Here is a 26,100-nt window from a genome sequence, read left to right as displayed (position 1 = left end):
GGCGCGTTTATTTTTAGCGTGCCTTTGTTGCCGTTCAAAGCGCAACGAAATGCGCTTTGAAGCCTTTTCCCCTTCGCGGGAGGCTCCTGGGGATCCCTCCCCAGGAAAGGGCCTGGCGCCCTCAGGCCGGGGAGAGGCCGCCGCCATGTGAGGGCGGGAAGAACCCGCCATGTAACGGCCGCCCCGGGGACGGGAAAGCCCCGCCATGGCGGCAGCCGCGCTGCGGGGCGGACGGACCGCGCATGCGCCCGGGCCCCGCGCTGCGTCTCCGCTGCCGCTGAAGCGAACGGGGAGCGGAACGGAGCGGAACGGAGCGGCGGGTTCTGCCGGGCTCATGGGGTCGCCGCCCGCCCGCGCCTCGGGCCTCCTGTTGGCGCTGCTGCTGCGGATCGGCGGAGCGTGGGCTCAGGGTGAGGAACGGGCGCTCGCTCCCGCCCGCCATGGCGGGGGTGAGGCCGCGGGGGACACACGCCGAATCCCCGGGCCCGGAGAGCAACCGGAGCGGGTTCTTCCCCTTCCCCAACACCCAGGGTGCTGCTGGGGCCCTTCCGGGGCCTGCTCGGAGGGCGGCGGGAGGGAGGAGGAAATGGGTTTAAGCGCTGGTGGAAACAATGAGCTTTCCAGGCGGGTTCTGTGCGATTTGGGGGCGAAACGGTGGAATATTAGATTGTGTTACCAAAATGGGTGTGCTGGTGGGTGCTGGTCTGACCCCTGAGTTTGGGGTTGAAATTTCTATCATGGTTTATTTCTAAACAGTAATATAAACTGATTAGAAAGGAAATCAGTAGGTGTCTCGGAGATGCGATGGTCTCTGGTCTAAGTCTTGCAAAGACTGGGCGGATCTTGCGGGAAGAAATCCCATCAGAGTTCCAGACCCGAGCGGACGGAGGAAGAAATGCAGCCGACTCAATATGAGTGATAAAGCATACTTCAACTTTATTGCCCGAGATAGCGTGCATTTATACCAAATACCATAATTATGCATACTTGTCTCTATCTAATAGGCTAAGCACATTTACTTACTCCACCTACTTGGGTTTAGCTAGCTATGCGCATCCCACATTCTTCTGACTCTTATCTCTTCAAAAATATCCTGACCCTGCCTTAGTTAGTACTTTTCCGTTCCCCCCTTTCCCACGGCCTAATAGACAAGCTAACTAAGGCCTACTTATGTCAACTAAAATGGGCTCTGCTCGTACAGTTGCTTGGTGGACTCATGTCTGTGCTCCTTGAGCCAATCCCCGACAGGATCTGACATTTCTGTCTGGGTTGCAAGATCTCCAGTGTGTTCAGTTTTCAATTTTCAGCATTAACAATTCACCGTCACCTGGAAACGTCCCCGGGTCTGCAGGTTGTGTGGCTGGTTTTAAACCCTCCTTTATGATCTTAGGAAAGGAGATGAACTGCAAGCTAAATAGGCATTTTACTGCGGGTACAGTGGATTAAGTCGTGTTTACTACAAGAATAAGTCTAAGAGACAAAAAAAAATAGAGGTGGGAGGAAATGCAGTGTCTGGGTAGAATGCTAAAGAACTTGAGAACACAATAAGTAACCTGTACTAGAGTTAGACATTGAATGCAGTTGAAATATAAATTAAAAAATGGAAGTATAGTTAAATATAAAGACAACTCTGGCTTTTAAGAATATAATCTCTTTTGATTTACCAATGAGTCCTTAAAACCTACTGAATTAGCCTGGATTCTGTGCCATGATGCCTCAACGTGTATCTGCTCCCGGTGAGAATGTTGTGCGTTGCTTTTTCCATCCTCTTACTCTGATAGAGGGGTGTTTGCCTCCGGATAGGCTGCAATATGCCGAGCCCGACGAGAATTCCAGCAAAATGCAGAGCTTTCCCATTGGAACGCAGGTGTCGTACGTCTGTCGGCCGGGGTATATGAAAATCCCCGGGAAATCAGCAACTCGAACATGTGAGGAAGGCTTTCAGTGGTCACCCATAGAGCAGTTCTGTACAGGTAACGTGTGCATGGGCTCTTTTACTTTTCCCCGTTGTTATTAAACCATTTGAGTTGTTTTTCAAGTGAGAACTAGTATTCTGTAATATTTTAAACAAAGCTTGAAAAACGTTAATGACTGTAAGGGCAATATATGCCAAAAACTTAGTCTTTGTATATAACTGCAAGTATGTAGATATTTTATTTTTCTTTCCCCCTCCCCCTAGAAAGAAAATGTAACCATCCGGGAGAATTAGCACATGGTTTTATTAATGTGACAGATCTTACATTTGGTTCAAAAGCTACTTTTTCTTGTCAAAAAGGGTAAGTATTTTGGTGAAGTGAATGAATCCTCTCTTATTTTTTTCGGTTTAGACCAGATTTGAACAAGTCCAAATTTTCTTACGTAGGTTCCATTCCAGTTCTGGCTTGAAATGTCTCCCGAATTCTACCTGGAGCAAATGACATTACAGTTAATTTTCTATTTGATTCCCTGGTTTTACTTGCTGTTTGCATCAGCCAAGGCTTAAGCTCTTTAGTGAGATTCCATGGAGTGAAAACTGAAGTGGTACCTCTGTTGATTTCTTTCAATGCTCCAGCAGCAGAGGGAATAAACTTATATATTCATCACCCTTCATTATTATATTGAATAATCACCCATCTGTCTTGTGTATAGTAAATTACATCAAAAGCACTAACCTCTGGTGAGGTTTTTTTCCTCCCTTTTCTTTTAACAGCTTATTTTTTCTAGTATTAGTAACTTTAGGGCTTTATTATTAGAGGGAACACATCTTAAAATCACGAGACACATCTATGAGTTCCTTTAGTGACGTCCCATTTGCTTCTCTTTGTTTTCATAGTTGAGACTGTTACCAACATTAAAAAAATTAAGATTCTTGTTACAATAAAACCTCAGTATATCATGTCCCCATAATCACAGAATAGAATTGTATAAAGAAAGTTTCTCTGTTGGAGAATTGAGAGGTGTCTTAAGTTTCACCTCTTTAAAAATTTTTGCCTCTCTAGGTTCAGATTACGTGGAAATGCTGAAATTTCCTGTGTAATTAAGAATAAAGGTGTTGACTGGACTAGTGATCCTCCTTTCTGTGAAAGTAAGTAAATTACTGTTGTGTTTAAGCTGATATTTGGATGGTGGTGGTGGTTCACTTAAAACCAGCTGTGCAGTAAACTTTCCACCATAGGAAATAGCAGCGTAGGGGAAAGGGACCTGGGGGTCCTGGGGACAGCAGGGTGACCATGAGCCAGCACTGGGCCCTTGTGGCCAGGAAGCCAATGGTACCTGGGGTGGGTTAGAAGGGGGTGGTCAGTAGGTAAGAGAGGTTCTCCTGCCCCTCTGCTCTGCCCTGGGGAGACCACACCTGGAATATTGTGTCCAGTTGTGGCCCCTCAGTTCCAGCAGGACAGGGAACTGCTGGAGAGAGTCCAGCGCAGCCACCAAGATGCTGAAGGGAGTGGAGCATCTCCCGTGTGAGGAAAGGCTGAGGGAGCTGGGGCTCTGGAGTTGGACAAGAGGACACTGAGGGGGGACTCATTCATGTTTACAGATATCTAAAGGGTGAGTGTCAGGAGCATGGAGCCAGGCTCTTCTCAGTGACAACCAGTGACAGGACAAGGGGCAATGGGTGCAAAGTGGAACACAGGAGGTTCCACTTGAATATGAGAAGCAACTTGTTCCTGGTGAGGGTGGCAGAGCCTGGCCCAGGCTGCCCAGGGGGGTTGTGGAGTCTCCTTCTGTGCAGACATTCCAACCCGCCTGGACACCTTCCTGTGTAACCTCATCTGGGTGTTCCTGCTCCATGGGGGGATTGCACTGGATGAGCTTTCCAGGGCCCTTCCAACCCCTGACATTCTGGAATTCTGTGATGGTAAAATAGGACTGATTTTAATTTTAGTTTTTTGGAACTAATGGGGATGTGCCACAGAAAAATATCAGTAATTATGGTACTTAAACTTGTTGAAGTCAACCTGTTCTTAAAATTGAGAGTGCCTATAATAAGGGACCATTGGTGAGTATTGGTGATAACTGAAGCTTGTCTTAGAAATAGCTACATGTCAGATTTTAAATGAAATGACTTGCAAATCAAGGCTCGTTATTTCTGAGATGAACAAGGTGACAGCAAAAATCTGTCGACTGATTTGTGTGATTGATTTCTAGGAATTCCTTGCGAACCGCCTCCCAGAATAGCCAACGGGCACTACACCGAAGCACAGAGCTACGCGTACCAAAGCACAGTCACCTACACGTGCGATGAGGTCCCGAAAGGCGCAGATCCCTTCTCTCTCATAGGCCCACCTACTATTTACTGCACGTTTGATACGGACCTGAATGGAGTTTGGAGTGAACCACCTCCAGAATGTAGAGGTTGTTGGGATTTTTTTTTATATGCTGCTTTATTATAGCCTGTGTGACTCCAAAAATTCAAGATCTGTCCCTTTGTTGGAAGGGGGTGGAATGGACTCACCTATAGAAACGAAGAAACAGATCCTCTATTACTAAATTTGGGATAGTTCCAGTGGAGATGACATCGGCTGCATAATGGATGTTAATCAATAATGACACAGGATATGACTAAAATTTAAATTTTACCTATTTCAGTGGTCAAATGTGATAACCCGAAAGTTGAAAATGGGAGAAAACAGGCTGGATTTGGATCTTCCTATAGCTATGGGGACTCAGTCGTGTTTGAGTGCGATCCGGGCTATTTCATGATTGGACCAGAAGTGATTACCTGTCAAGAAGATAACACCTGGTCTCAAAAACCAACTTGTGAAGAAAGTAAGCCTTTAAATAAGAATCCACCTTCTCTTGTATGTCGAGAATGTTTTAAGTCATCTTTGTGCTAGAAGGAATGTTGTAGAGCACAGTGAGAGAATGTTTTACATGCCCAAGAATTGAGAACCACTTCTGCAGAGAGCGTGTTTGGCTGTTCCATTATGAATGAGTCTGATAAGGCACCTGGAAGTTAATCTAGAGCTTACAAAATTAATTAACCAACAAATATGTTTTTCTTAGCTACCATATCATAAGATCGTATTACCTTAATGAGTACCCACAGTGATGTTTCTTTTAAAGGAAACATTTATACTTAAAATTGTGGTAGACTATTCAGATATGCTTATCTATTCTTCTTATACAAAGGCAATGAATTATGAAATATTTAAAGTTTAATATCGCTGCACTTCCTTTTAAATTCCTGTTTTGTTTACTGAAGGTGTGTGTGGTGCCCCAGTGATCACACATGGAGTGGTGATTCCACTGAAATCTGGATATGGAGCAGGAGAGTCCGTTCAGATCCGGTGCAACACTGACTGTACGTTTCGTGACGGCACCAAAGAGATGGCAGTGACTTGCCAAGGAGAGAATACGTGGAGTTCTTTGCAAGCCTGTGAATGTGAGTAAAACTCAGAATTGGTAAAATCGAGGGCAGAGTGACAAGTTCCAAAGGTCTTATCAGAAGCTCAGTCAAACTTGTATTGACACAAATGTAGGGACTTTTTGATGGCAGTTTCTTGAATCTGCTTCATGAGCCAGTTTTGTTCTTGGACTTTATTTCCTTTTCCTTTTCTTTTTTCCCCTCTCTCTTTCCAGGTGGCCCTAAAAGTTCTGGTTTCACTCCAGTAATAAATCATGGTAGAGTAATTGATGGACAAAAACCTTCATATTCTGAGGGGGATTTTGTTACGATTGAGTGTTATGCAGGCTACACATTACATGGTGAAGCTCGTATTCAGTATACTGGAGAAAACCGATGGGTTCCTGGAGTGCCAACTTGCCAGTTAAGTAAGTATGAACTGCAAGAATTTCCACTAGAATGAAAATACATGTAACAAGCCTTACTTTTTGGGGACACACTTTTGTATTCAGGAGAGGTCACTTCATGCAAATATCCTTCTTTCTGTTGACATAAGAAAAACAGGTTTTTGGTAAAGTCCATTTAAAAATAGGAATATTTTAAGTTTAATAAGTGTTATGGTAGAAACTGTCCTGCTGCATGGACTGTGTTGGCAGAAGTCCTTGATAGATTTGAAATAAATGTGTGAATATTTTTGTAAGAATGTTCAAATGAAAAGCACGTGCTTTCCTCTTGTGACACTAACTCCCTCTGGTTCTAGGTGCGTATATCACAGCCATCATCTGTGGTAAGTATCTTGTAAAACCTTAACAAGACACGATTCAGATTTTATTTTTTATGTCGAATTGATATTCTGTTCATCACCCATGACTGCAGTAATATAACGTGATTTTGGAGTTTTGGTGATTTGAAAATGCTTGTCTGCTTCTAAAGAGGTATAGTTCAAGAGAAGTTAAGTAGTTTTAGCAATTATCAATTAATTTCATGTCAGATGGTTAAACAGGGAACTGCTGGGTGTGCTCAAGTGGAAGAAGAGAGTTTATGGATCATGGAAGGAGGGGCTGGCCACTTGGGAAGAATATAAGGCTGTTGTCAGAGGGTGTAGGGAGGCAACTAGGAAAGCTAAGGCCTCCTTAGAATTCAACCTGGTGAGAGGGGTCAAGGACAACAGGAAGAGCTTTTTCCAATACGTGGCAGATAAAACTAACACCAGAGGCAATGTAGGCCCACTGATGAACGAGGTGGGTGCCCTGGTGACAGAAGATACAGAGAAGGCAGAGTTACTGAATGCCTCCTCTGTCTCTGTCTACTCTGCTGGGGGCTGTCCTGAGGATCCCATACCGCTGAGGCCCCAGAGGAAGGCAGGACAATGGAGGAGTTTGCCTGGGTTGATAAGGACTGGGTTAGGGAGCAGTTAGGCAATCTGGACATCCATAAATCCATGGGTCTGGATGGGATGCACCTGCGGGTACTGAGGGAGCTGGCTGAGGTCATTGCTGGACCACTCTCCATCATCTTGGCCAAGTCTTGGGAAACGGGAGAGGTGCCTGAGGACTGGGGGAAAGCAAATGTCACTCCAGTCTTCAGGAAGGGCAAGAAGGAGGACCCAGGGAACTATAGACTGGTCAGCCTCACCTCCATCCCTGGGAAACTGACTTCTCCTTGGTGCCATCTCAAGGCATATCAGGGAGAAGAGGGTCATTAGAGGCAGTCAACATGGCTTCACCAAAGGGAAGTCGTGCTTGACCAACCTCATTGACTTTTATGAGGACGTAACAAGGCGGATGGATGATGGCAGAGTGGTGGACGTGATCTACCTTGACTTGAGTAAGGCATTGACACAGTCTCCCACAGCATCCTTATAGCTAAGGGGGCTTTTTTTTTTCTTTGTGAGCTCGAGATGATCTTTATGACTCTAAGACTTTTCTTTTTTAATTCTTCCTAAAGTGATTGTGGCCGTTGTGGTGTTCCTGGCAGCCTTCTGGGTCTATAAGAGACACTGCTCACAAAATGGGTGAGTCAGCCTACTTTATTATTATTGTATTCTCATTATTATTATTGCAAATTTCTAAATGACTGAGTAAAAGCAGCGCTAACGCATATGCAAATTTCTTGAGCTTTATCTGCCCTTTCTTTTTCAAATGCTGATGATTACACTGAGCTTATCACAGCAGCTGATGGGATGCCAAAGTGCCTAACAGTATATTTCGCTTTGTTTTTGTATCTGCTCTTCGGATAAGCTGCTAATTAACACTTGCACTAATTTCAAGGAAGGAAAAACCCTGTTCTTAGGGTTGTATTTACCTTAGGTACACTTACTGAGGAAATACTGTTTGCATCTGCTCTAAAACATGTCAGTTTACCTCTTAAAACCAGTGGGAGTATTGGTACCCTGTTTCCCTGAAAATAAGACCTACCCCAGAAATAAAACCTACCCCAAAATAAGCCCTAGTGTGATTTTTCACGATTTCTGAGGATGCTCAAAATATAATCCCTACTCCAAAAATAAGCCCTAGTTACAGTTCCTAAAAAAAATCAATTTAAATATTGTCCTAGCAGCTAAACATGTAAAAAAGTAAGCATTTTTTGGAGCAAAAATTATATAAGACCCTGTCTTATTTTCGGGGCTTAGTTACAAGGGAAACACAAAGACAAATTTGGTCTAAACTGGTGCTCCTGTGCTGTTTGAAAAAGCAAATAGGAATTTTTGCGAATGTAGCGTTGCCACTGGCATGTTTAATGTGTGGATCCCCTTCAGTTTTTTCCTCCTGGAGCAGCAATGATTGATGTGCTGATGTTAAAGACTTGCAAAACCAACTGTAAAATCTATAATACATGTAATAGCAGTAGCGTTCTGCTTTTAATGAGACATATAGGGCCCTTTGAACTTTATCTTCAAAACAACTGATTGCTATGGATGATTTTTCATGGAGGGGTGGCAGGAGATTTAAATGCCTCTTTGTGCATCCCTTCTTGCAGAAGCGTCTTATTTTATCTTCTTGAAAAAAAGCCTGTTTTGGTGGAGAAATAGTTTGTAATATGCAAAATACTGGGAATTCAGAGCAAATTAGGTGGTATGCATAGGGTATTATGATAAGCATCTCATCAAAACTGTCTTAAATTCCAACAGATTTTGTTAAAAGGCATCTGGGGTACATGAAGCAAAGGAAGGGACACTTTAAATAAAGTAAACCAGGGGAAATATTCCTGCAGTTCATATTTGTAATGAGGTGCACCCAGTAATACTTGAGAGAGCCATGAAGCTTCTGTCCAGTGAGGTTTTAGTTATATTATCTTCCACATAGCAGGACAGTATCATCACAGTGGGCCCTGCGTAGTTTAGGAATATAGTGCTTTTGAGCAGCTGATTTTCATCCATCGCTTGGACAACCTGCAGTCTGGGTGGTCAAAATAAGAGTATGTGGGAGTTCATAGTGTTCGGGCAGCATTTTCTGCCTTCGTTTGTGGAAAGGCTTCTCAAGGCAGGGAAAGAACGTTATATACCTGAAAATGTTACAACGTGAATAGTCTTATTGCGCCCAATGCTTTCCTTAAGCTTCCTCGCTGTGAACATCTGGCTACTCAGCTTCTTTCTTGTCTGAAAACACTGATCTAATTTCCTTTTATTAAGACCTAGATCTCCCCATTCAGTTTTTCTGAATTCCTGATGTAGCTGAGCCTTTGTGAACTGTTGTGCTTTCCGTGCCTCGTATTTGCTGGCTTGTTGTCTGCAAATTAGAGCAGAAGTCTTCTCTTGCCCTCTCTTTCTTCTGTGTTAAATCTGCCAGTTTTATAGGACATTCAATTAGACCTTTTTCCCCTTCTGCTGTTCAGCTCGTATACAGTTGATGAGAGTTGCAAGGAAGCGTGTATTTTAAAAACTAATGTACCAGCTGAGATGGAAGAAACTGCACAAATGAATTAATCTTAAAAAGGTATACACTTTCCACTTAATTTGGACTTTTGCAGTGTAGCTTAAGTATCTTTTTTTTAATTATGGTTTACTTAGAATTCCAGAAGTGTGGCATTGAGCTCGCTGTGAAGCTCAGGTTCCTATAGGAAAGACTGTAATTAATTCCTTCATTTTGGGTGGATAGGATGTATTACATAAATAATTATCATTCATTGTCATAAATGATATCTTCCTGTGATTGTGTATGACGTATCGTAGGTTTGGATGTTTTTCTGCAAGACAGAAGCTCCATATATACTTAGTAGAATGTTTGCACCTCCTTCAGTGATGTGGAATAGATTACAGGGGTGCGTTACTGTTACACAGAATTACAGAATCCCAGAATGTCAGGGATTGGAAGGGACCTGGAAAGCTCATCCAGTGCAATCCCCCCATGGAGCAGGAACACCCAGATGAGGTTACACAGGAAGGTGTCCAGGCGGGTTTTGATGTCCTCTTGTCCAGCTCCAGAGCCCCAGCTCCCTCAGCCTTTCCTCACACGGGAGATGCTCCACTCCCTTCAGCATCTTGGTGGCTGCGCTGGACTCTCTGCAGCAGTTCCCTGTCCTGCTGGAACTGAGGGGCCACAACTGGACACAATATTCCAGGTGTGGTCTCCCCAGGGCAGAGCAGAGGGGCAGGAGAACCTCTCTGACCTACTGACCACCCCCTTCTAACCCACCCCAGGTACCATTGGCTTCCTGGCCACAAGGGCCCAGTGCTGGCTCATGGTCACCCTGCTGTCCCCAGGACCCCAGGTCCCTTTCCCCTACACTGCTCTCTGATAGGTCATTCCCCAACTTATACTGGAACCTGGGGTTGTTCCTGCCCAGATTCAAGACTCTACACTTGCCCTTGTTATGTTTCATTAAGTTTTTCCCCGCCCAACTCTCCGGGCTGTCCAGGTCTCTGATGGCAGCACAGCTTCCAGTGTCAGCCACTCCTCCCAGCTTGGTGTCATCAGCAAACTTGCTGATAGTACACTCTATTCCCTCATCCAAATCATTGATGAATATATTGAATAATACAGGCCCCAGCACTGCCCCCTGAGGCACTGCACTGGATACAGGCCTCAACTGGACTCCGCCCCATTGACCACGACTCTCTGGCTTCTTCCCTTCAGCCAGTTCGCAGTCCACCTCACTATCCAATTGTCCAGACCACACTCCCTCAGTTTAGCTGTGAGGATGCTGTGGGAGACTGTGTCAAATGCCTTACTCAAGTCAAGGTAGATCACGTCCACCACTCTGCCATCATCCATCCATCTTGTTATGTCCTCATAAAAGTCAATGAGGTTGGTCAAGCATGACTTCCCCTTGGTGAAGCCATGCTGACTGTCCCTAATGACCCTCTTCTCCCTGATATGCGTTGAGATGGCACCAAGGAGAAGTTGTTCCATCAGTTGCCCAGGGTTGGAGGTGAGGTTGACCGGTCTATAATTCCCCGGGTCCTCTTTCTTGCCCTTCTTGAAGACTGGAGTGACATTTGCTTTCCTCCAGTCCTCAGGCATCTTTCCTGTTTCCCAAGACTTGGCAAGACTTGATTGTTAGCTAATAGTGTAATTCCCTATAATTAGAAGACTGTTTGAGCTGGAAACCACCTTTGCCGTGTTACATGGACACTAGAATTAGAAAGGTAACATGCATCCCTTGAGAGAAAACCAGATTACATCTCTCTCAATTACTGATTCAGCTGTGTTTTCAGCTTTCTAGAAGAAAAATAAATAAATGAAGGTGCAAACAAGGTGTTCCTTTTAAAACCTTTTTAGAAAAAGGAGATTTCTTTCTCAAATGTGCAGGTTTTTAGCCCTAAAAAGGGTAAAAATATAGTAGCTTGTTTGGAACTGATTCCTGTTCTGTATTTTTAAACTAGTGCTGAGTCCAGCAGTCAAATGCATTTGGTCGTAGTTAAAGTTTCTCCCGCACTTGTGTAAGGTCAAATTAGCTCTTTCAAACACCTGCCTCTTCAAACCTGGTTACAACAGGACAGATTTAAGATGGAACAGCTTAGTTGGGCTGTTCCTTGTCAGTATTTTGTTGTTATTACCTTAACAATCAGAATTTGAACTACAAATACTTTCATAAATGAGCCTCTTCATTCCTGTCGCTTTTCTCCATTGCACGAATTCTGAGGTGGTGATGGCTGAAATGTTCCATCTCTTGTTGTAACTTAATGCAAAGGTCTTTTCAAACGCATAGTCTTGATTTTATTTACTTTTAAAGAACAAGTCACTTCAGTATTTTTTATAAGCTTGAGATGGCGCATATGAAAATTAAGCTTGGCTTTTCTTCCAGAATAATGTAAGGATTAAGGAATATCCTCTTTACCTCTGAAGTAAGACGTTTCTAACTGATATAGGATTAGTTTTCTGGGTTAGTTGGGCTTATTTTTGGAGAGAGAAAAATGAATCGAGGTAGAATAGACCAGAGTTCTTATGTCCAGTCTTACCTTTTGCACATAACAGCAATAAGAGAAATTAATGGGCTGGTATGTGGACACGCTATTAAGCCAGGAGTTTTTTATATGGTGTCTGGAGCTCCTTAGAGATGTAGAGTAATAGAGCAGCAGTTTGGCATGGGGTTTTTCTATAAGGAAAAACAGGAGTTACTCAAGAACTTGAAACACATATATATGGCTGTACTTCTGAATTTTAATCCTAATATGTCTCAGTATTGTAAATCTGCTGTTAGCAGGCTACAGAATGAAAATCCTCACAAACTAAATTCCGCTTCTGGTTATAAAATATTTACTAAACAACACACTGTATTTAAAATAAATTATATGGGTGCTCCTGACGTAGCGTCCAAATCGGTGAGGACTCCTGTAACTGTTCTGGTTTTGGTTTTTGATGGTCCTCAGGCACGATCCGTTCCGCACTTGGAATGATCCATTTGAATCAAATGCTCTTCTGCTCCGTGGGTCGTTCTGAACAGTCCGCTAGGGGAAATGAAGCAAAAAATCTCCTTAGTCTAGTGGTTGCTTAGCAGAAAGAGGACAAATAATGACTTAGTTTCGTGATTTTACCCGTTGATTTAACGATAAAACTCAGGATGTGCTTTCAGAAGAAATGTGGAAACTATTTAAATGTGAAATCTCTGATTTGACTTGTTTTTTTGTTTGTAGGAAACGTGACAGCACTCCATTTACTGCCGAATATAGGAGCTGTAAAGCATGAATGAACTTTTTGGGGGTGGGAGGGAGTTTGCAGTTGAATATACCCATCAGAAATGGAAAACAATTGCACTTGCATTGAGCTTCTATCAATGAATATCTTGTACCATGTCTTATACTACTGATTAACTGTAGTAGGAGGTCATTAATAGGATCAAAAGAGTGTGTGTATATATCTAAATACCTGCTTTTTGTTATGGGCCGCTCATACGGTCTTTTCTGTGGATGTGAAATGGTCTTCAAGGCCCATTATTGTGGTGTGAACGAGCGTCTGTGTTGGGAACGCTGGGGAATCCTGTCCCTGTTGTACCAGCTGCTGCTTTCCGTGCTACCTCTTTTCTTACGGAAAACTGCCCAATATTAGTTCTGCTCGCTAAAATCTCAACATGCTTCTCGTTCCTTTGTTGCGGTTGAGGCGATATAAATGATTATGTTGCCTCTTGCCTTCTGAAATGCTTTATTCTGAATTTCCTCAAGAGATCGGTGCCATTTAAGGCTCTGTCTTTTTGAAACAGTTCAGATCTTATACCCTCTACCTCTTTGTGTGCCAAAGTTGATTTCTGTATGTCTAATTAATTAAAATGTGCCTTTAAATCAGGGGTGTATAGCTTTTCCATTTCCTTTAAGAAGGCAAAAAGAAGCCATATATATTTCTGGCTCTTTGATATAGTCTCGGAAAGATTGTTGGGATGGGAAATGGAAGGTTTCTGTAGCAAAAATGTCTCCTACCAGGGTACCTAATGAAAGGAGGGATCAGTGGGAACCATCTCCCATCAGGAGCACAGTCTGTACTTCTTCAGCCTTGAGTTTTGGAGCTAATTTTGTTGCTTTTCAGGATAGAAAGGGCACTGTATGGATCCAGCTTCCTTGCTTTTTTTTTCACTCGAAATCATCTATTCCACCTAAAGCATTTTGAATCTCCGTATATAGACTACGATGCTGAATGTGGCTCTGTGATGCCGTCACAGATGCAGAAACGGAAGCCTTTCCCTGTTAGATTCCCTTCTCTTTTTATGTCGAAGGAAAACCAAACCAGATTCATTGTGGGGCTGCTGGAAGTGCTGGTAGATGTGGTTGGTCTCTCTCAGGTGGCTCTTTGTTCCATTAAATGTTTTAATCAAACTCCCATCACGGCATTTGCCATGAATTGAGACTCAGGCTTGCATGATAGCTGTTCCTTTAAACCCATGCTTACTATTCCCTATTAAAACCAAGCGTTTAATTAGGACAGGCTTTGGGAATCTCTGAGTTTGCCACCAACATCCAGGCACCTTCTAAGAACCAGTTTTCCCCGATAAAAACCCCAAATTGCCTCATTTCAGCAGCATTTAAACTGTTCTCGCTTGGCTGTGGTAGGTGAGCGCTGCTATCGGGAACGGGTTGTTTGAATAACATCGCAATATTTGGGGCTTTATGGTGTTTTTGGGGACGATCCTGGCGGTTGTATTGTTATAGGCTCGGGTTGTTAAAAGGGAGTTTTGGCTACATGGAATGTTCATTGCTCAGCTGTGATACCTGATTTGATAATTGTAAAACCTATGATAAAATACTGGAAATGGTGCGTTGTGGTCATTATTTAGCTTATTTATGGCGTCTATCAATGTTTCAAAATATACTAAAATGCACTTAAAGTGAAATGACTGTAAAAAATGGCCTTATTTTTACACGTTTTTTTTCCAGGTGTAAAGACTGGTAATGACTTGTACCGTTACAAATAAAATGTTAAATTATTTAGCAGTAAGCGTTTGTCTTTCATTCATCATGTGGTATGCAGTTATATCCCTATTATTCTTAAGGTGGTTTTTCAGCGTTAGGTGGTAACTGTTGAGACCGTAGTTTGTGGCAAGTGCCCCGAATTACTTAACGGTAGCGTGGAAAATGTGTTTTAATTTGCTGAGCAGTCTCATAGCCTTTTGGTTTTCTTCTGCAACTGCAGAGAATTTCCCAGAACCCCCAAAACCTCCTGAAAATGTTGGTAAAAATGTGATGGAGCAGAGGGAGATCATTGTGTGGCTGTTCTGATGTGACACTAAGTCCGGAGCAAAACCCAGCATTTCTGGCACTTCTGTCCAGTGTGCGACAGGTGTAATCCTCAGGGAATATACCTTAAGTATTTTAAGTAAAATGTTAAGTAGAATGCGATTATTTTTAATTTTATGTACTTAAATTTCCTTTGCCAAGCACTGCGTGGAGTCGGCTGCCTTATAGAATGAAGTTTTCAGTGGGTGGAATAGAAAAAGCTAATATGCTGTCTTTTGATTTGTGGTTGTGATGCTCCAAATCAGTGTGGATTGCAAATGATGGCAATGTGGGGATGACACAGCCTTACAATCTGCAGTTTGGGGATTGTAGTGAGCATTGGTGGGATGGGCAAGACTTAAACGCTACAAGTACCCAATACAAACGATAAAAATACTCGATCTTAAGGGCTTCTTCCAACCAAATCGATTGTATGATTCTATCAATTAATTTACCGTAATTGTACTGAATTCTGTGTCTTTTTTTCTAAAGCTCAGTCCCACGTTAATTATTTCATTTTAGAGTGAGAATTGAGTCGTGAACACATGAACTTGGAGCTGAGAAAAAGGCTGGATGTACTGAAAATGCGTTGTTGCCATCTACTGGTAAAACGAGCTGCGTTCTCCCACTAGGAGTCACAAAACTCGGGTCCAGAGATATGTGGGTTCACGTTAAACAGTGTGAAGTGTCGTTGGTTGGTAGGCTGCTCTGTGTGATGCTTAAAACGGGTGTAAACCACTTGCTTTTGGGCGAAACGGTGAAAACGGAGCTGGGGACCGAAATGAAGAGACTTGAAGCCAGGGACACGGGTCACCTCTCTACCTGAGACAGAGCCCAGTACCGGGTATCACACGATTTTATTCAGAAGGAAAAATAGTTAAATATCTGAGGAAATAAGAGGTTAAGGCAAAGAAATAGCAGGTGGATGTCGCTGGTCGGAAGGTTGGGGGGCCCTGGATTGCTGGAGGTGAAGAGTCTTGGGTATGTGTTTGAACAGATGCTTCGTTTTCTCGGGAAGCATCATCCTTCCCGTTGCCTGTGGTGCTGTGTCCTCCTTTAGGGTGGGATGTTCGGCCTGGGGTTGTAACTGGAGGTCAGAGAACAGCCGAGCGCACCGTCCGCGTTTGTGAAGCCAGAGCGGGGGCTTTTTTGCTGGGCTTTCTTTATTATAAGGACTTTTTGCGGGGGGTGGGGGAATGAAGTTCTCCTTTACTGTTGCTTTTCCCCCTACATCATAACCGATTTCAAATGGTGCTAGACAAAAACTGAGACTCTGAACACCAAGAGAAATCGGTCAGCCTGTGTAAGAGACATTGTCCTGGCTCAGAGAAGAGTCCTCTTGTAGGTGGCAGCTACACGTTCTTTAAAGACGACTATTCAGTGGTCTGATCAAACGCTTCGTCCGCACAGCGATCGTCTTGTGTGTAATAACGTGATAGACAAGAGCAAGGGCAAGCAAAAAGAGTTTAGCTTCATTTTTAGGGATGCGAGGGTATAGGAGTCATCTGAAACAATACTAGAAGTTACCAGCGATAAACTTAAAAAATAATTGTAGAGAAAGGTTCTTTGTGCACCAGCGTGATATCGTCGTGACGGCCAAAGGCGCTTTTGTGTTTAAGTTGCTGAGGTCGAATTGTTGGAGGGAATTTGCGCGTTTGCAGAGCTGGGAGCTATGGAATGATGATAATTCTCTGGAAATAGAGTCCCCGAGCACAGAGTGGAAATAGATTCAAGTTAGCAAACCAAATGCTGGTGATAGTCTAATAAAGTCAACGCGCTCTGCCTGTCCAGGTGCAAGAAGGACCACGTTGGTTTTCGTGCAGCTTTCGGATCACTTCACTCTGGACAACTTTAACTCAATATCCATTGTTTATTAAGTAGAAATACATTGGAAAGCAGCTGTTCCTGCGGTAGCCCTGGCGTGAGGGGTGCAGACAGTGCTTGGAGGAGTGTCTAGAAATCAGATGATGTTACGAAGCGGATGGCTAGCAAAAAAGAAAGGAAACACATTGGAAAAAGTGCTGGTTTAAGGAGTAGAGGCCATCGGTGAAGTTAGTGGCTGCTTGGGCTCCTCCCACGCTGTAATTCTTGCTCCTAGAACACTGATTTCAAATGGTGCTAGATACAAAGTGGGAAAATCTAAGCCACCATGTGAAACCAGCTTCCAGAGGAAGATACGTCTTGTGCGCGGCTGTGGGCTGAGGGAGAGTCCTTCATCTCCACCATTCCTAGAGAAAAATCCATGTATTTCATTTTATTAGCAAGTAAGACCGTTATCTTCGGGTTGGTTACTTTATTGACAGGGTAGTTCTGACTTTCCATCACTTACTGATCTCAGCAGCATCAGAGGGGACAGCACAAGCCAGGTACTTTTTGTGACGGGGAAAGGAAACGTGACTGTCGTGATGGACCTTCCTTGGTCTGCTGGATCCCATGCTCTGTAAAGAGGTTTTTGTAATCACAGATCTTTGCGAGACAAGTTTTGAATTGTGTAGGGACAATGAAAACAAATGGTGCAGAACCTACTTTGAGTGTGGGTCGGAACAAAACCCAGAAAGGGAGCTGTAAATTGTTCGACACAAGTTGTCGGGGAAGGAGGAGAGTGTGAAAACGAGTGGCTGGTGGTTATTGGAAATGGAAGTGGTGGTTAACCGGCACTTGTGTCTTAGTACAGCGGGAATAGATGGGGTGAAGCCTGCGAATGACCACACATGTGGATAATTTAGGAGCTATTGAACAGTGTCTGGTGCAGGAGCTGGTATAAAATGGAACAAAGTGAGGCAGAAGTGGAGTTGGGAGTTTCGCTTCTCGATGGCCTGTTTTTTTTGGCAACTCTTTGCGTTTAGTTTTGTAACCAGATCCAAGAATCTGCCTGGGTGCCTACACCCTAATGCACACCCACAGGCAGCAGAGGAAAAGCTCTGAGGAAAAAAAGAGCACGTCCTTCCAGAAAAGGGCTGGAGGAAGAGAACTGCACTAGATTACGGCGGCTGGGGCTTTACTGGAGTTGCTAAATCCATTATCTGGGGCAACAGGGTGAAAGACAAGCAGAAAGCAGGTTCCCTCCCCAGTGTCTGTCTTGCTGGCACAGTTATTTGCGAGGCACCCGCTATCATCAGCGTGAGATTTACTACTGAAGAGCTGGACCAAGAGTTGCTGCTGACTCGAGGGCAGTTGCCGCACAGATAAAGGCACCACCGCAGCATCTTTCAGAAACGGGCTCAAAGTGAGGGTTGCTTTGATTTTTACTTTTTCTAGTCTCGGTAGTAAGCGTGCGCCTAAAAAGAAATCTCGATGAAGGTTTTTCAGTAACAGTTGGTGGAAATGTCACTTGTGTTTGTGCTGCAGAGTCTGAAAAACCTCTGTGTACCTTCCCCTCTCCCAAGGACACTAACCTTTCCAGAAACACCATGCAGCGGGTGAAGACGGGTGGCTCATTTGCTTTAGCATAATTAAGATGCTGCTGCTCCTCCTCCAGGCTAAAGGTTGTCCCATCGCCTTGACCCATTCTGAGCAGCCGAAAGGTATTTTTCCTCTTTTTGCTAAGCTGTAGGTCTATCTTTTATGAAGGATACATCCTTGATAGTGGATGCTGTGCTTTCCAAACCTTAGGAAGGCAGCATGAAGAGGGGAGAAGAGGAAAGAGAGCAGTTCGAGGGGCTGTGAAACACAGCGTGCAACTGCTAATAAGCACACACGCAGAAAAATAAACCAGTGCTCATCTCGAGCATTTGCTGGGTGTGTGTTGAGTGTGGACATATGGACACACACATATGTGTGGAGACAAGCAAGTACTATCAGCTTTAGTTGGCTTTGTCAAAGTGTTCTGGAGTTTTCACTAAATAATAGCAGAATAAGTACAATATTACCATTCTGAGGTTTATTCCTCCTTTCACAGCCATGTTTTAGTAGCAGTACTGCCCTGTAGCTTCTTTCAGAGGAATATCTCAAAGCCTTTCATGGACTTCACAGTGCTTTATACCTTCTACACGGCACAAAGGCAAGAAGGGCAGAAATCCCTGCCTCCCCCGTGAAAGGAACCTCCTCCCTCGCCTAAGACCTTTAATCTAGTCTGCAGGAACAAGTCTGGATGTCACAGACCTGATTTTCCACAACCTGCAGCATAAATGAAGGCACTTCTGGGACTTGCACAGTAAGCAAACCAAATCTGTGCATCGTATTCTTTTTTTCCCTCCATTTTCAAACCGCAGAGTGAAACTCACGGTTCATCAGCCTCTGGTCTCCCCTGGAGAAAATACTCCCATTTCACACGGAGAAGATCTGAGCTCAACGCATGGTCGGTGAAGGAACAAGTCAGAGCAAGGCCAGGTGTGGGACAGCACAAGTGGTGACCTGCAGGGGGGAATTGAAATGAGGGAACTTCTAAGGTTTCAAATAAAGCCTCCTCGGCCCAGGCGAGCGTGTAACCGCAGCTGTTGTGTTGCTGCGTGGGTCAGGGATGGACAAATGTGCCCCAGCTTGCGCCCTGAGCCACCCCTCAGTGTGGGACACCAACCAAGGCTGAGTAAAGGACGAGTAGATGCTGCATCGCTGATGCTCGTGGCTGGAAAATGGCTCTAGCGATGCTACTGCACCCACACAAACATCTACGTATGAGTCTAAAGCATCATGGAGATGGTTTTTTCCCCTCAATTAGGGCCAGAATAAAAACTCCAGATCGCATTTCCCAGTGAACATAACCGACTCCATTAGTCCTACTATTGTAGCTTTATAATTGCAGTATAAATAGTAAAAAGTTAAAAGGCAGGAGCTCGGGGTGTGCAACCCTTGTGCTCTCTGGCAAACACGTACCGGTGGTTCATGTGCAGCAAACCTCGTTTTTGAGAGCAAGATAATGAGAGGATGGGCCAAACAAGCCTTCGTTTTCTGGTTCTGCCACACTGATCCACATTTTCTGTGGTTTAACAAAGGAGGCTGAAAAAACAAACAGTGCGGGAGGCTTTTAGTTTGCAGATTACAGCTCTTTTGGAGAAACCTGGAGATCGTTCATAACAGCACAACATCACTAAAATAATTAGGATTTATCCACAAGGCCGCTTTTTTGTTGTGGTAGTTTTGCTTGTCCCAAAGCTGCTCTGACCTGAAGGGAGTGGTTTTAGCATGGTGATGGTTATTAGGGCCACAGTTTCTCATCTGCTTCTCATCTGAAATTGCTTTGACTTCCCTGCAGTCTCACCATTTCCTTCCCCATTTGCTTTCATGAGGGCTCCTAAGCAAAACCACAGCCTGTTTGGAGGGCACAGGAGCTACTGAACCACTGAATCCTATTGAGGAGTTCAGATTTCACAAGAAACAGTGAGGAGAAACTGGGCAAACTTACACCGGGGAAGAAAAACATCACAATTCCATCACGTAGGTCGTGGAAGAGAAACTCATCTCATTTAGCCATGACAGAACAGCACATTACAAAACTAACTATGCTAAAAACGAAATAGCCACCAAAGTAGCTGAAACCAGAAAAGTCATTTTCCGTTCCTAACTTCTCTACCTACTTAGAATATAAATATTGATTGCGAGTCTCCGAGACAGTCGCAGGGAGTGTTGTTGTGATTTGTATAGTCAGCTCAGAACGCCGTGTTCCCCCAACGCCACCGTTCCAGCTGCTTTAGGTAATGTCAAGGAAAGTCATATATTGCCTTCTGTCATTTAAGAGACAAAAGAATGTCCTGTGCCAGTAAGGAAACATACTGCCAGATGTTCACTGAAGTATAACCTGCACTTAGCCCGGCTGTACGAACCCCCTGCTGCATCTCAATGGCAAAAAAGCCAGAGAAAAGCATTGACCCTGTTTGCTTTGTGCCCATTCCCATCACTCTCTCAATCACCAGGATTTCACTGCACATTTGAGAGCTACCGTCAATGCTTAAGAAGCACTCGAGCTGTATATCCAAATACAAAAGCTGGCGGCCACCGTTTGCACTGGGTAGAGAGAGTTTGTGTGGGGAGGCGCAGAGATGCGCTGGACTCAGAAATAGCTCTTCCTTGGAAAGCTGAAGGTCTGAATCACACTGTGTTGGCTCAGTTTTTAGCAGACGAGCTATCACATATGCCTCCCTGTAGGCGAAGAGTCGTCACCGGCATCAGGATTAGCAGCCGGGCTCTTTCCCTTTGAAAACCAGAGAATAATGAGACTGAAGGCCAAGGCTGACGTTAGGCACGGTCAGGGCAGGAAGCTTGGCTAGTAAAACAGGCGGTTGGCTAGCAGGGAGGATCCCTGTGTTCCTCTCTGTTCAAAAGCATCTTGATAACATGCCCCTAAATTGAACTTAATTATTGCAAAAATAGCGACAAAATAAGATCAATTAACCGCTTCAGCGCTGCCTGTGAAGCTGAGAAGACCTCAGGCCAGCCCTAATATACCCATTGCTGATCTTGCTCCGAATCGGCTGAAAATACCGGTGATGTGGACAAATAGGAACAGCAGAGAAAAATGTAGAAACCTGGGAGGGGACAAGACAGTTACCGAGCTGAAGCACCTGAACCAAAAACTCACGAGAGACACCACCAGCTCCACAGACACTGGTGAACGTGGAGCAGTCTGTGGCGTCCACACAAGAACAACTGCAGAAACAGAAATGCTAATATATCCAGACTCTTTTCCTTTTGTTTTTTTCACTGAACACAGTGTAAGTTGATGCCTAATCCTTAAATACACACCACTCCTGATTCCCAACAGTCCCGAGGAAGTCTTGGGGGAAAAAGGGGATGAGGAAACTACTGCGAAGTTTTTGCATATAGCTCCAGAAACAGATTATAGATTTTAGAACACTTTGGAGATGCAGGATTTGGGGGATTACGCTTTTGGACTCACTGCCGCAGTAGCATTCATTTTCAAGCCTCACCTCCAAGTTCAGGACTTGCTACAAGCTGCAAGAAATGCAGCTTGGGGGTTCCTGAACCAATGAGTCAGGGAATGACCTTGCAGCCGGTCCCTCTCTCGGAGCCGTGCCAGGACAAACAGCCCCGCTGAAACCATTTTGTGACATTCCTTTTGCTGCCTTTGCACCAAAACTTTTGGGTGGGTGCGAACACAACAGAGCACTCTCTCCATGTTCTATAACACAGGCAGCTTCACAACCTGGGCCCGGGACTATCTATATATACAGATATATAGAGGAGATGGGCAGCTTGTATCTCTTCCCGACATCTCTGTCCATTAGCATCAGCGATACAGATACTTAACGGACTTAAATCTTACCCTTCCCCCAGCCATATTAAACCGTAAGAAAACACTGTGAACAAGATTTAGAAAAAATACATGGCAGCAGTTAATTTTCTGGACAGGTCTGGAAGTGATTTGTAAGAAGAGTGAGGGTAAAATTCTTGGCATTGGGACATTTTAATGAATTTTCCCAAATAACAAAGAAAAAAACCCAAACAAACAAAACATAGACTCATAGATTTTTAAGCTTCTCACAGCATCATTAAAGCTCCTGACACAGAGCCCGACGCTGTTATTTGTACGATGTGGAAATGAACAGCAGCAGCGCTGCAGGCTCAGAGTCGACTCTGCAAGCAACAAAATGGCCAGAGGTGCTACCAGGTTCCTCGGGTTCCCTCCCCGCCCGTGGGTGGTGAAATAGGTGGGTGCCGATAGCTCTGGCACTTCGGGTATGGTTGTAAAGTTTAGCATCAATATTAAATTAATAGCGCTAACCGTATTCAAGCTTGTGCCCTCATCAGCTCAGCTCCGTAAAGCACAGACAGGAACCAAGAGCAAAATCGGGCTGCGTCACAGATGTAACATGACCATCGGCAAAACAAGTGCAGAAAGAGATCATGGCTGTCTCGTCAGCCAGAGAGCCTTCCTTCGGTCTCGAAGCAGAATAAGAAGGTAATGCTTTTAAATTTATATCGCGAGCGTTTGCAATCCTTAACTTCCTTTAGCAAATTTTGCAGCCCTTCGGTGGTCAAAACTCCCGAGAAAATTGCGTGTGTTTTGCCAACGGACCAAACGCATTAACGAACACTGCGTCATAATGCCGCACTAAGGCTGAGAGATGCAATAAACCCCACTTCACAAAGGAAGGAAAGCAAAATACAGAAAAATGAATCAGCTTACACAATGTCACACACACAAGTGTCAGAGGGAGGAAGAAAATCACAGCTTTCCCGAGCCCTTTTGTGGCAATACGCAGAAAACCATTATGGACCAGTTAGCCACGTACAGCGAACATGCAATAGCAACACGGTGCCTATGCGCAAAATCGCTACCGTCCTACGGAAATATGCCGTGTCCCCTTCTTAGCCAGTCCCACAGATTTACCTGCCGACAGTAACCTCAATTCCTGAGTAATGAGATTTACGGACGAAGTTTAACATTGAAATAACTCCTCTGCTTCCTTACTGCCCCCGCACTTAGTCACAACTAAACTGTCACTGTGGCAAAAAGATGGTAGCAAAGGGAATAAAACCAAAAACATCCTTACGGTGAACACAGGTATTCAAAGAGTACGCGTACACCTGAGCAAGTATACCAGTTGCACCTCCTTGCAAAGGACTGAAAAATGCCATTAAGAAGCACTAGCTTTGCACATTAACAAGGTCCCACGCCCCACAACCGCAATGGGGAAAGACGCAAAGGGTTGTCCGCACTCGGTAAAACAGACTCAACCCACCCGTCCTCCATGCAACCGAGCGTCGTCTCTTAGTCCAGCTCCCGGCTGGACAGAATTACCTCCACAGATGCATACTGTTGCTCTAGGTGTGTGTGTTTATGTCTGTCTGTCTGTCTTGCTGCAGGGACCACCGACATGGCTGCTGTTCCTGTTGTTCCCCTGCTCTGCGGAACTGGCGCTGCAGGAGTTGAGGATGCTCCGAGGGAGCCGGCTCCAGCCAGCGAAGGCTCAGTGAGTCAGGAGGGGTTGTGACGACTGCAGCAAGGCTCTGAAATTCCCTACGGAATTGGGCAGAAAAGGCGGGGAGGGAGGAAAAGTGGAGATGGGCAAGAGGGGGATAAGCGGGGGGTGGCACCTACTGTTTTCTTCTTCCCTCCCTGTTCCTACCAGCCGATGGAGACGGCATCCTCCTCTTTACCGTACTGCGCAAATTAATGGAGTCGGGGATAAAAACCGCAGCGCCTGCGGCCTTTGTAACAGAACAGCCCGAATTCGGTCGGGGTGGGTGGATGGATGTACGTACAGCCCTTGTCTCTCCCTCTCTCTCAGGCTGCTGCCGAAGCCGCGCAGACCGTGGTCACCGTACATTTGAGCTGGTTCTGAACCCAGCGGTTGTTGCTAAACAACCGGACCTGACGCTTGAGATGTCAGCGAGTGAGTAATACAGATTAAATGCTTATGCTACCATATCCTTAAACTTGTTTAAGCCTCAGCATGCTGAAAGGCTACGGGATAATGTTCCCTGCTGTACAAGAAAGCAAAGTTACCGCTCCACTGCATAACCGGGAGACTTCCTCGGCCAGAAGGACCAAGCTCAAAGCTGGTTGTGTCCTCAGCACTTCCAGGCAGAGTTACCATCTTCATTGCTGGTCGCTTTAAGAAGAGAGGTGAAAAAATAGTATAGTAAATGGTTAAGAGAGAAAAATGTTCTCCCCTTCGTTTCCTTGTCCTCTCTCCAGAGCTGCCCTCAGTCTCCCCTTCATCCTCACCCAGTCCTTCCAATCCTTCAGTCCCTGCTTTCTAACACTTATTTATTCTGCAGACCTTCACAGAGCCATCCCTTAGGGCTGCCTTCAGCTCTCCCTGATCCTACCCAGCCTGTGGCAAACTCACACTTAATGCAAACGAAAGCTGAGTTTGGGCAAGCGTCTTTTTCCCTTCTTTAATTATTCCCACGGCATCATTTCCAGGTGCAATCCCTGCAGTTTGCAGCCCTGCAGACACTTAACTGCTTACAAGGCAGAAGGGGGAAAGTGAGGAAGCGAGGAGAAGAGCGAGGAGAAAACCCCCAAACCCCAGGACTTTCCCCTTCCCCGTGCTTTGCAGCTCTGACACGTCATCGTCACCAGCGCACGGCAAAACGAAACCTCGCCGGGCACCCGTGGGCGCGATGTCCACACCGAGGGGTTAATGGCTTTGCTGCTGCCTGCTGCCCCTGCCCGAGGGGCGTCCAGCAGGCAGGGTGCAGGCAGGGAGCAGGCAGGGTGCAGGCAGGGAGCTGCCGGCACTTTGAAGCAAGCGAAATCCAAACGTTGAGATTTGACACCCAGCCCTCCGCCAATCAGCGAGAGCTTTTCACCTGCCATCCCCTCCCTCCGCCAATCGGGTGGCGCCGTTGCGGCCGAGAGCCCGCCCCCGGGCCAATGGGGAGGCGGTGCCGCCGCTGGGTTAATGATGCAGCAGTCCAGGGCCGAGTATCACATGGGAGCTGGCCGGCTGCCAGCATGGAGACACGGAGCGAGCAAGGTAAACAACTTTCCAACGCCAAAATGATGACATTTAATCCCGAAATGCTAGCTTCCCCGGCTCGGCTCATCCTTAACCCCTTTCAGCTGCTGTTGGAAGCGTCTGGAAGGCACCGTCTACCTGTCCCCAGTGGTTTTTTTTTTGGTGGGGTTTTTTTTTTGAGCGAACTGGACGACGTGCCCTGCAATGATGACTGCGTCACCGTTTTTACCACTTTGCGAACTACGCAGTGACAAACCTCGGAGCTCTGAAACGCAGGGCGCCTGTTAACCCCTCCACCAAACCCTCGCCAACATGCCAGCCTCTAGAGAGACAGGGGGGGAATAAAAAGCCCAAACAAAACATGCAAACAGCAGTCTTTGCAAAGTTGTCATCTCTCCCCCACGACTACTACCCTCCTCTGCAGTACAGCAATGCCGGCAAGAGTGACATTAGTACAACCTGTGCCATCGTTCCATTGAGAAAACAGCTCTGACGCAGAACAGAGCAATCATACCCAGCCTAAATAATAATAAAGGCACTTCGGGATCCGAACTTAGGGACGCCGGGGGAAAGGGATGCCCTGCAAATAATTAAAATACGTAGCTGCAGCTCAAGCCCCATCCTGATCAAAGGGTACGTACGTGGGAAAGACGAACCGGACCGAAGAGCTGCTGCCCGTGCACCATCTGCGCAGTCCCCAGCCCTCCGCTCGCCGCGGAGCGCCGCAGAATAGAAGGTTCCAGAAATTTCCTTTCCGTTAACCCTTTCGGCGTCTGCCCACTCTCCCTTCCCGCGGGATTAAGCGCGCCGGGTCTCCAGCATCGTCAATGGGTGAAACCTCCTACGCCAACCGAGCCCAAATCCCGTCTTTAAATGACGCTGGATGGTGGCAGGAGCCCAGTCCCCGGTGTTTGGTGGCACTTCTGTTTCTGGAGCCCTCTGTGCCTCTCTTGCTGCCTCTCTCCCCTCTTGCTGCAGCAGCAGGGCTGTTGCTGGTAAGACCTATCGACAGAGCTTGCTCTCTCACTCTCTCGCTGAGCTCTGTGACGCAGCTCTAAATTCTCCAGCCTGCTCCCTGTGTTATAAGAGCGGAACTGCAGCTTTCCAGGGAGCCCGTGCCAGCGGTGCCAGGGCCAGGCGAACCGAGGGGAACGTCGCTCCTGGACTCTGCACCTCTTTTTGGTAATTATTATGTTCCTCACCTCCGTTTTGGCGCTTCCTCCGAGGCTCCCAGCCTTGCATCTCCTTCTCTGCTTCTGAGTCAT

At 45.5% G+C, this 26,100-nt stretch overlaps 2 protein-coding genes across 12 annotated transcripts; one reads left to right on the top strand and one right to left on the bottom strand.

Annotated features, from left to right (window-relative positions):
* The first annotated feature begins 150 nt into the window (after window positions 1–150).
* CD46 (CD46 molecule) lies at window positions 151–14,190 on the top strand. Of its 3 annotated transcripts, XM_065038708.1 has the most exons (12): window positions 166–410; window positions 1,782–1,973; window positions 2,180–2,276; window positions 2,979–3,064; window positions 4,129–4,335; window positions 4,570–4,749; window positions 5,186–5,365; window positions 5,563–5,754; window positions 6,087–6,113; window positions 7,274–7,340; window positions 9,161–9,261; window positions 12,402–14,190. In XM_065038708.1, the coding sequence occupies exons 1-11, from the start codon at window positions 206–208 to the stop codon at window positions 9,249–9,251; spliced, it is 1,524 nt and encodes a 507-aa protein (XP_064894780.1). In that variant the 5' UTR covers window positions 166–205; the 3' UTR covers window positions 9,252–9,261; window positions 12,402–14,190. The 3 variants fall into 3 exon arrangements, with proteins under 3 accessions (XP_021154013.2, XP_064894780.1, XP_064894781.1); XM_021298338.2 differs by lacking the exon at window positions 9,161–9,261 and having other exon boundaries at window positions 151–410; XM_065038709.1 differs by lacking the exon at window positions 9,161–9,261 and having other exon boundaries at window positions 236–410; window positions 1,804–1,973.
* Window positions 10,152–26,100, bottom strand: LOC135576044 (uncharacterized). Of its 9 annotated transcripts, XR_010467590.1 has the most exons (8): window positions 25,477–26,100; window positions 23,875–23,980; window positions 23,167–23,385; window positions 19,281–19,403; window positions 18,692–18,821; window positions 17,864–18,075; window positions 16,798–16,906; window positions 16,319–16,696 (listed from the first exon to the last, which is right to left on the bottom strand). XR_010467590.1 is itself a non-coding variant. In XM_065038717.1 (5 exons), exons 1-5 carry the CDS (start codon window positions 25,519–25,521, stop codon window positions 16,682–16,684), a joined length of 405 nt encoding a protein of 134 aa, XP_064894789.1. In that variant the 5' UTR covers window positions 25,522–26,097; the 3' UTR covers window positions 16,319–16,681. The 9 variants fall into 9 exon arrangements, 2 of the variants coding, with proteins under 2 accessions (XP_064894790.1, XP_064894789.1); XR_010467588.1 differs by having other exon boundaries at window positions 16,319–16,906; window positions 25,477–26,099; XR_010467589.1 differs by lacking the exon at window positions 19,281–19,403 and having other exon boundaries at window positions 16,319–16,906; window positions 25,477–26,099.

Source organism: Columba livia, chromosome 22, assembly GCF_036013475.1.
Source record: "Columba livia isolate bColLiv1 breed racing homer chromosome 22, bColLiv1.pat.W.v2, whole genome shotgun sequence".
NCBI classification, from domain to species: Eukaryota; Metazoa; Chordata; class Aves; order Columbiformes; family Columbidae; genus Columba; species Columba livia.
This window is presented reverse-complemented; position numbering and strand designations above follow the sequence as displayed.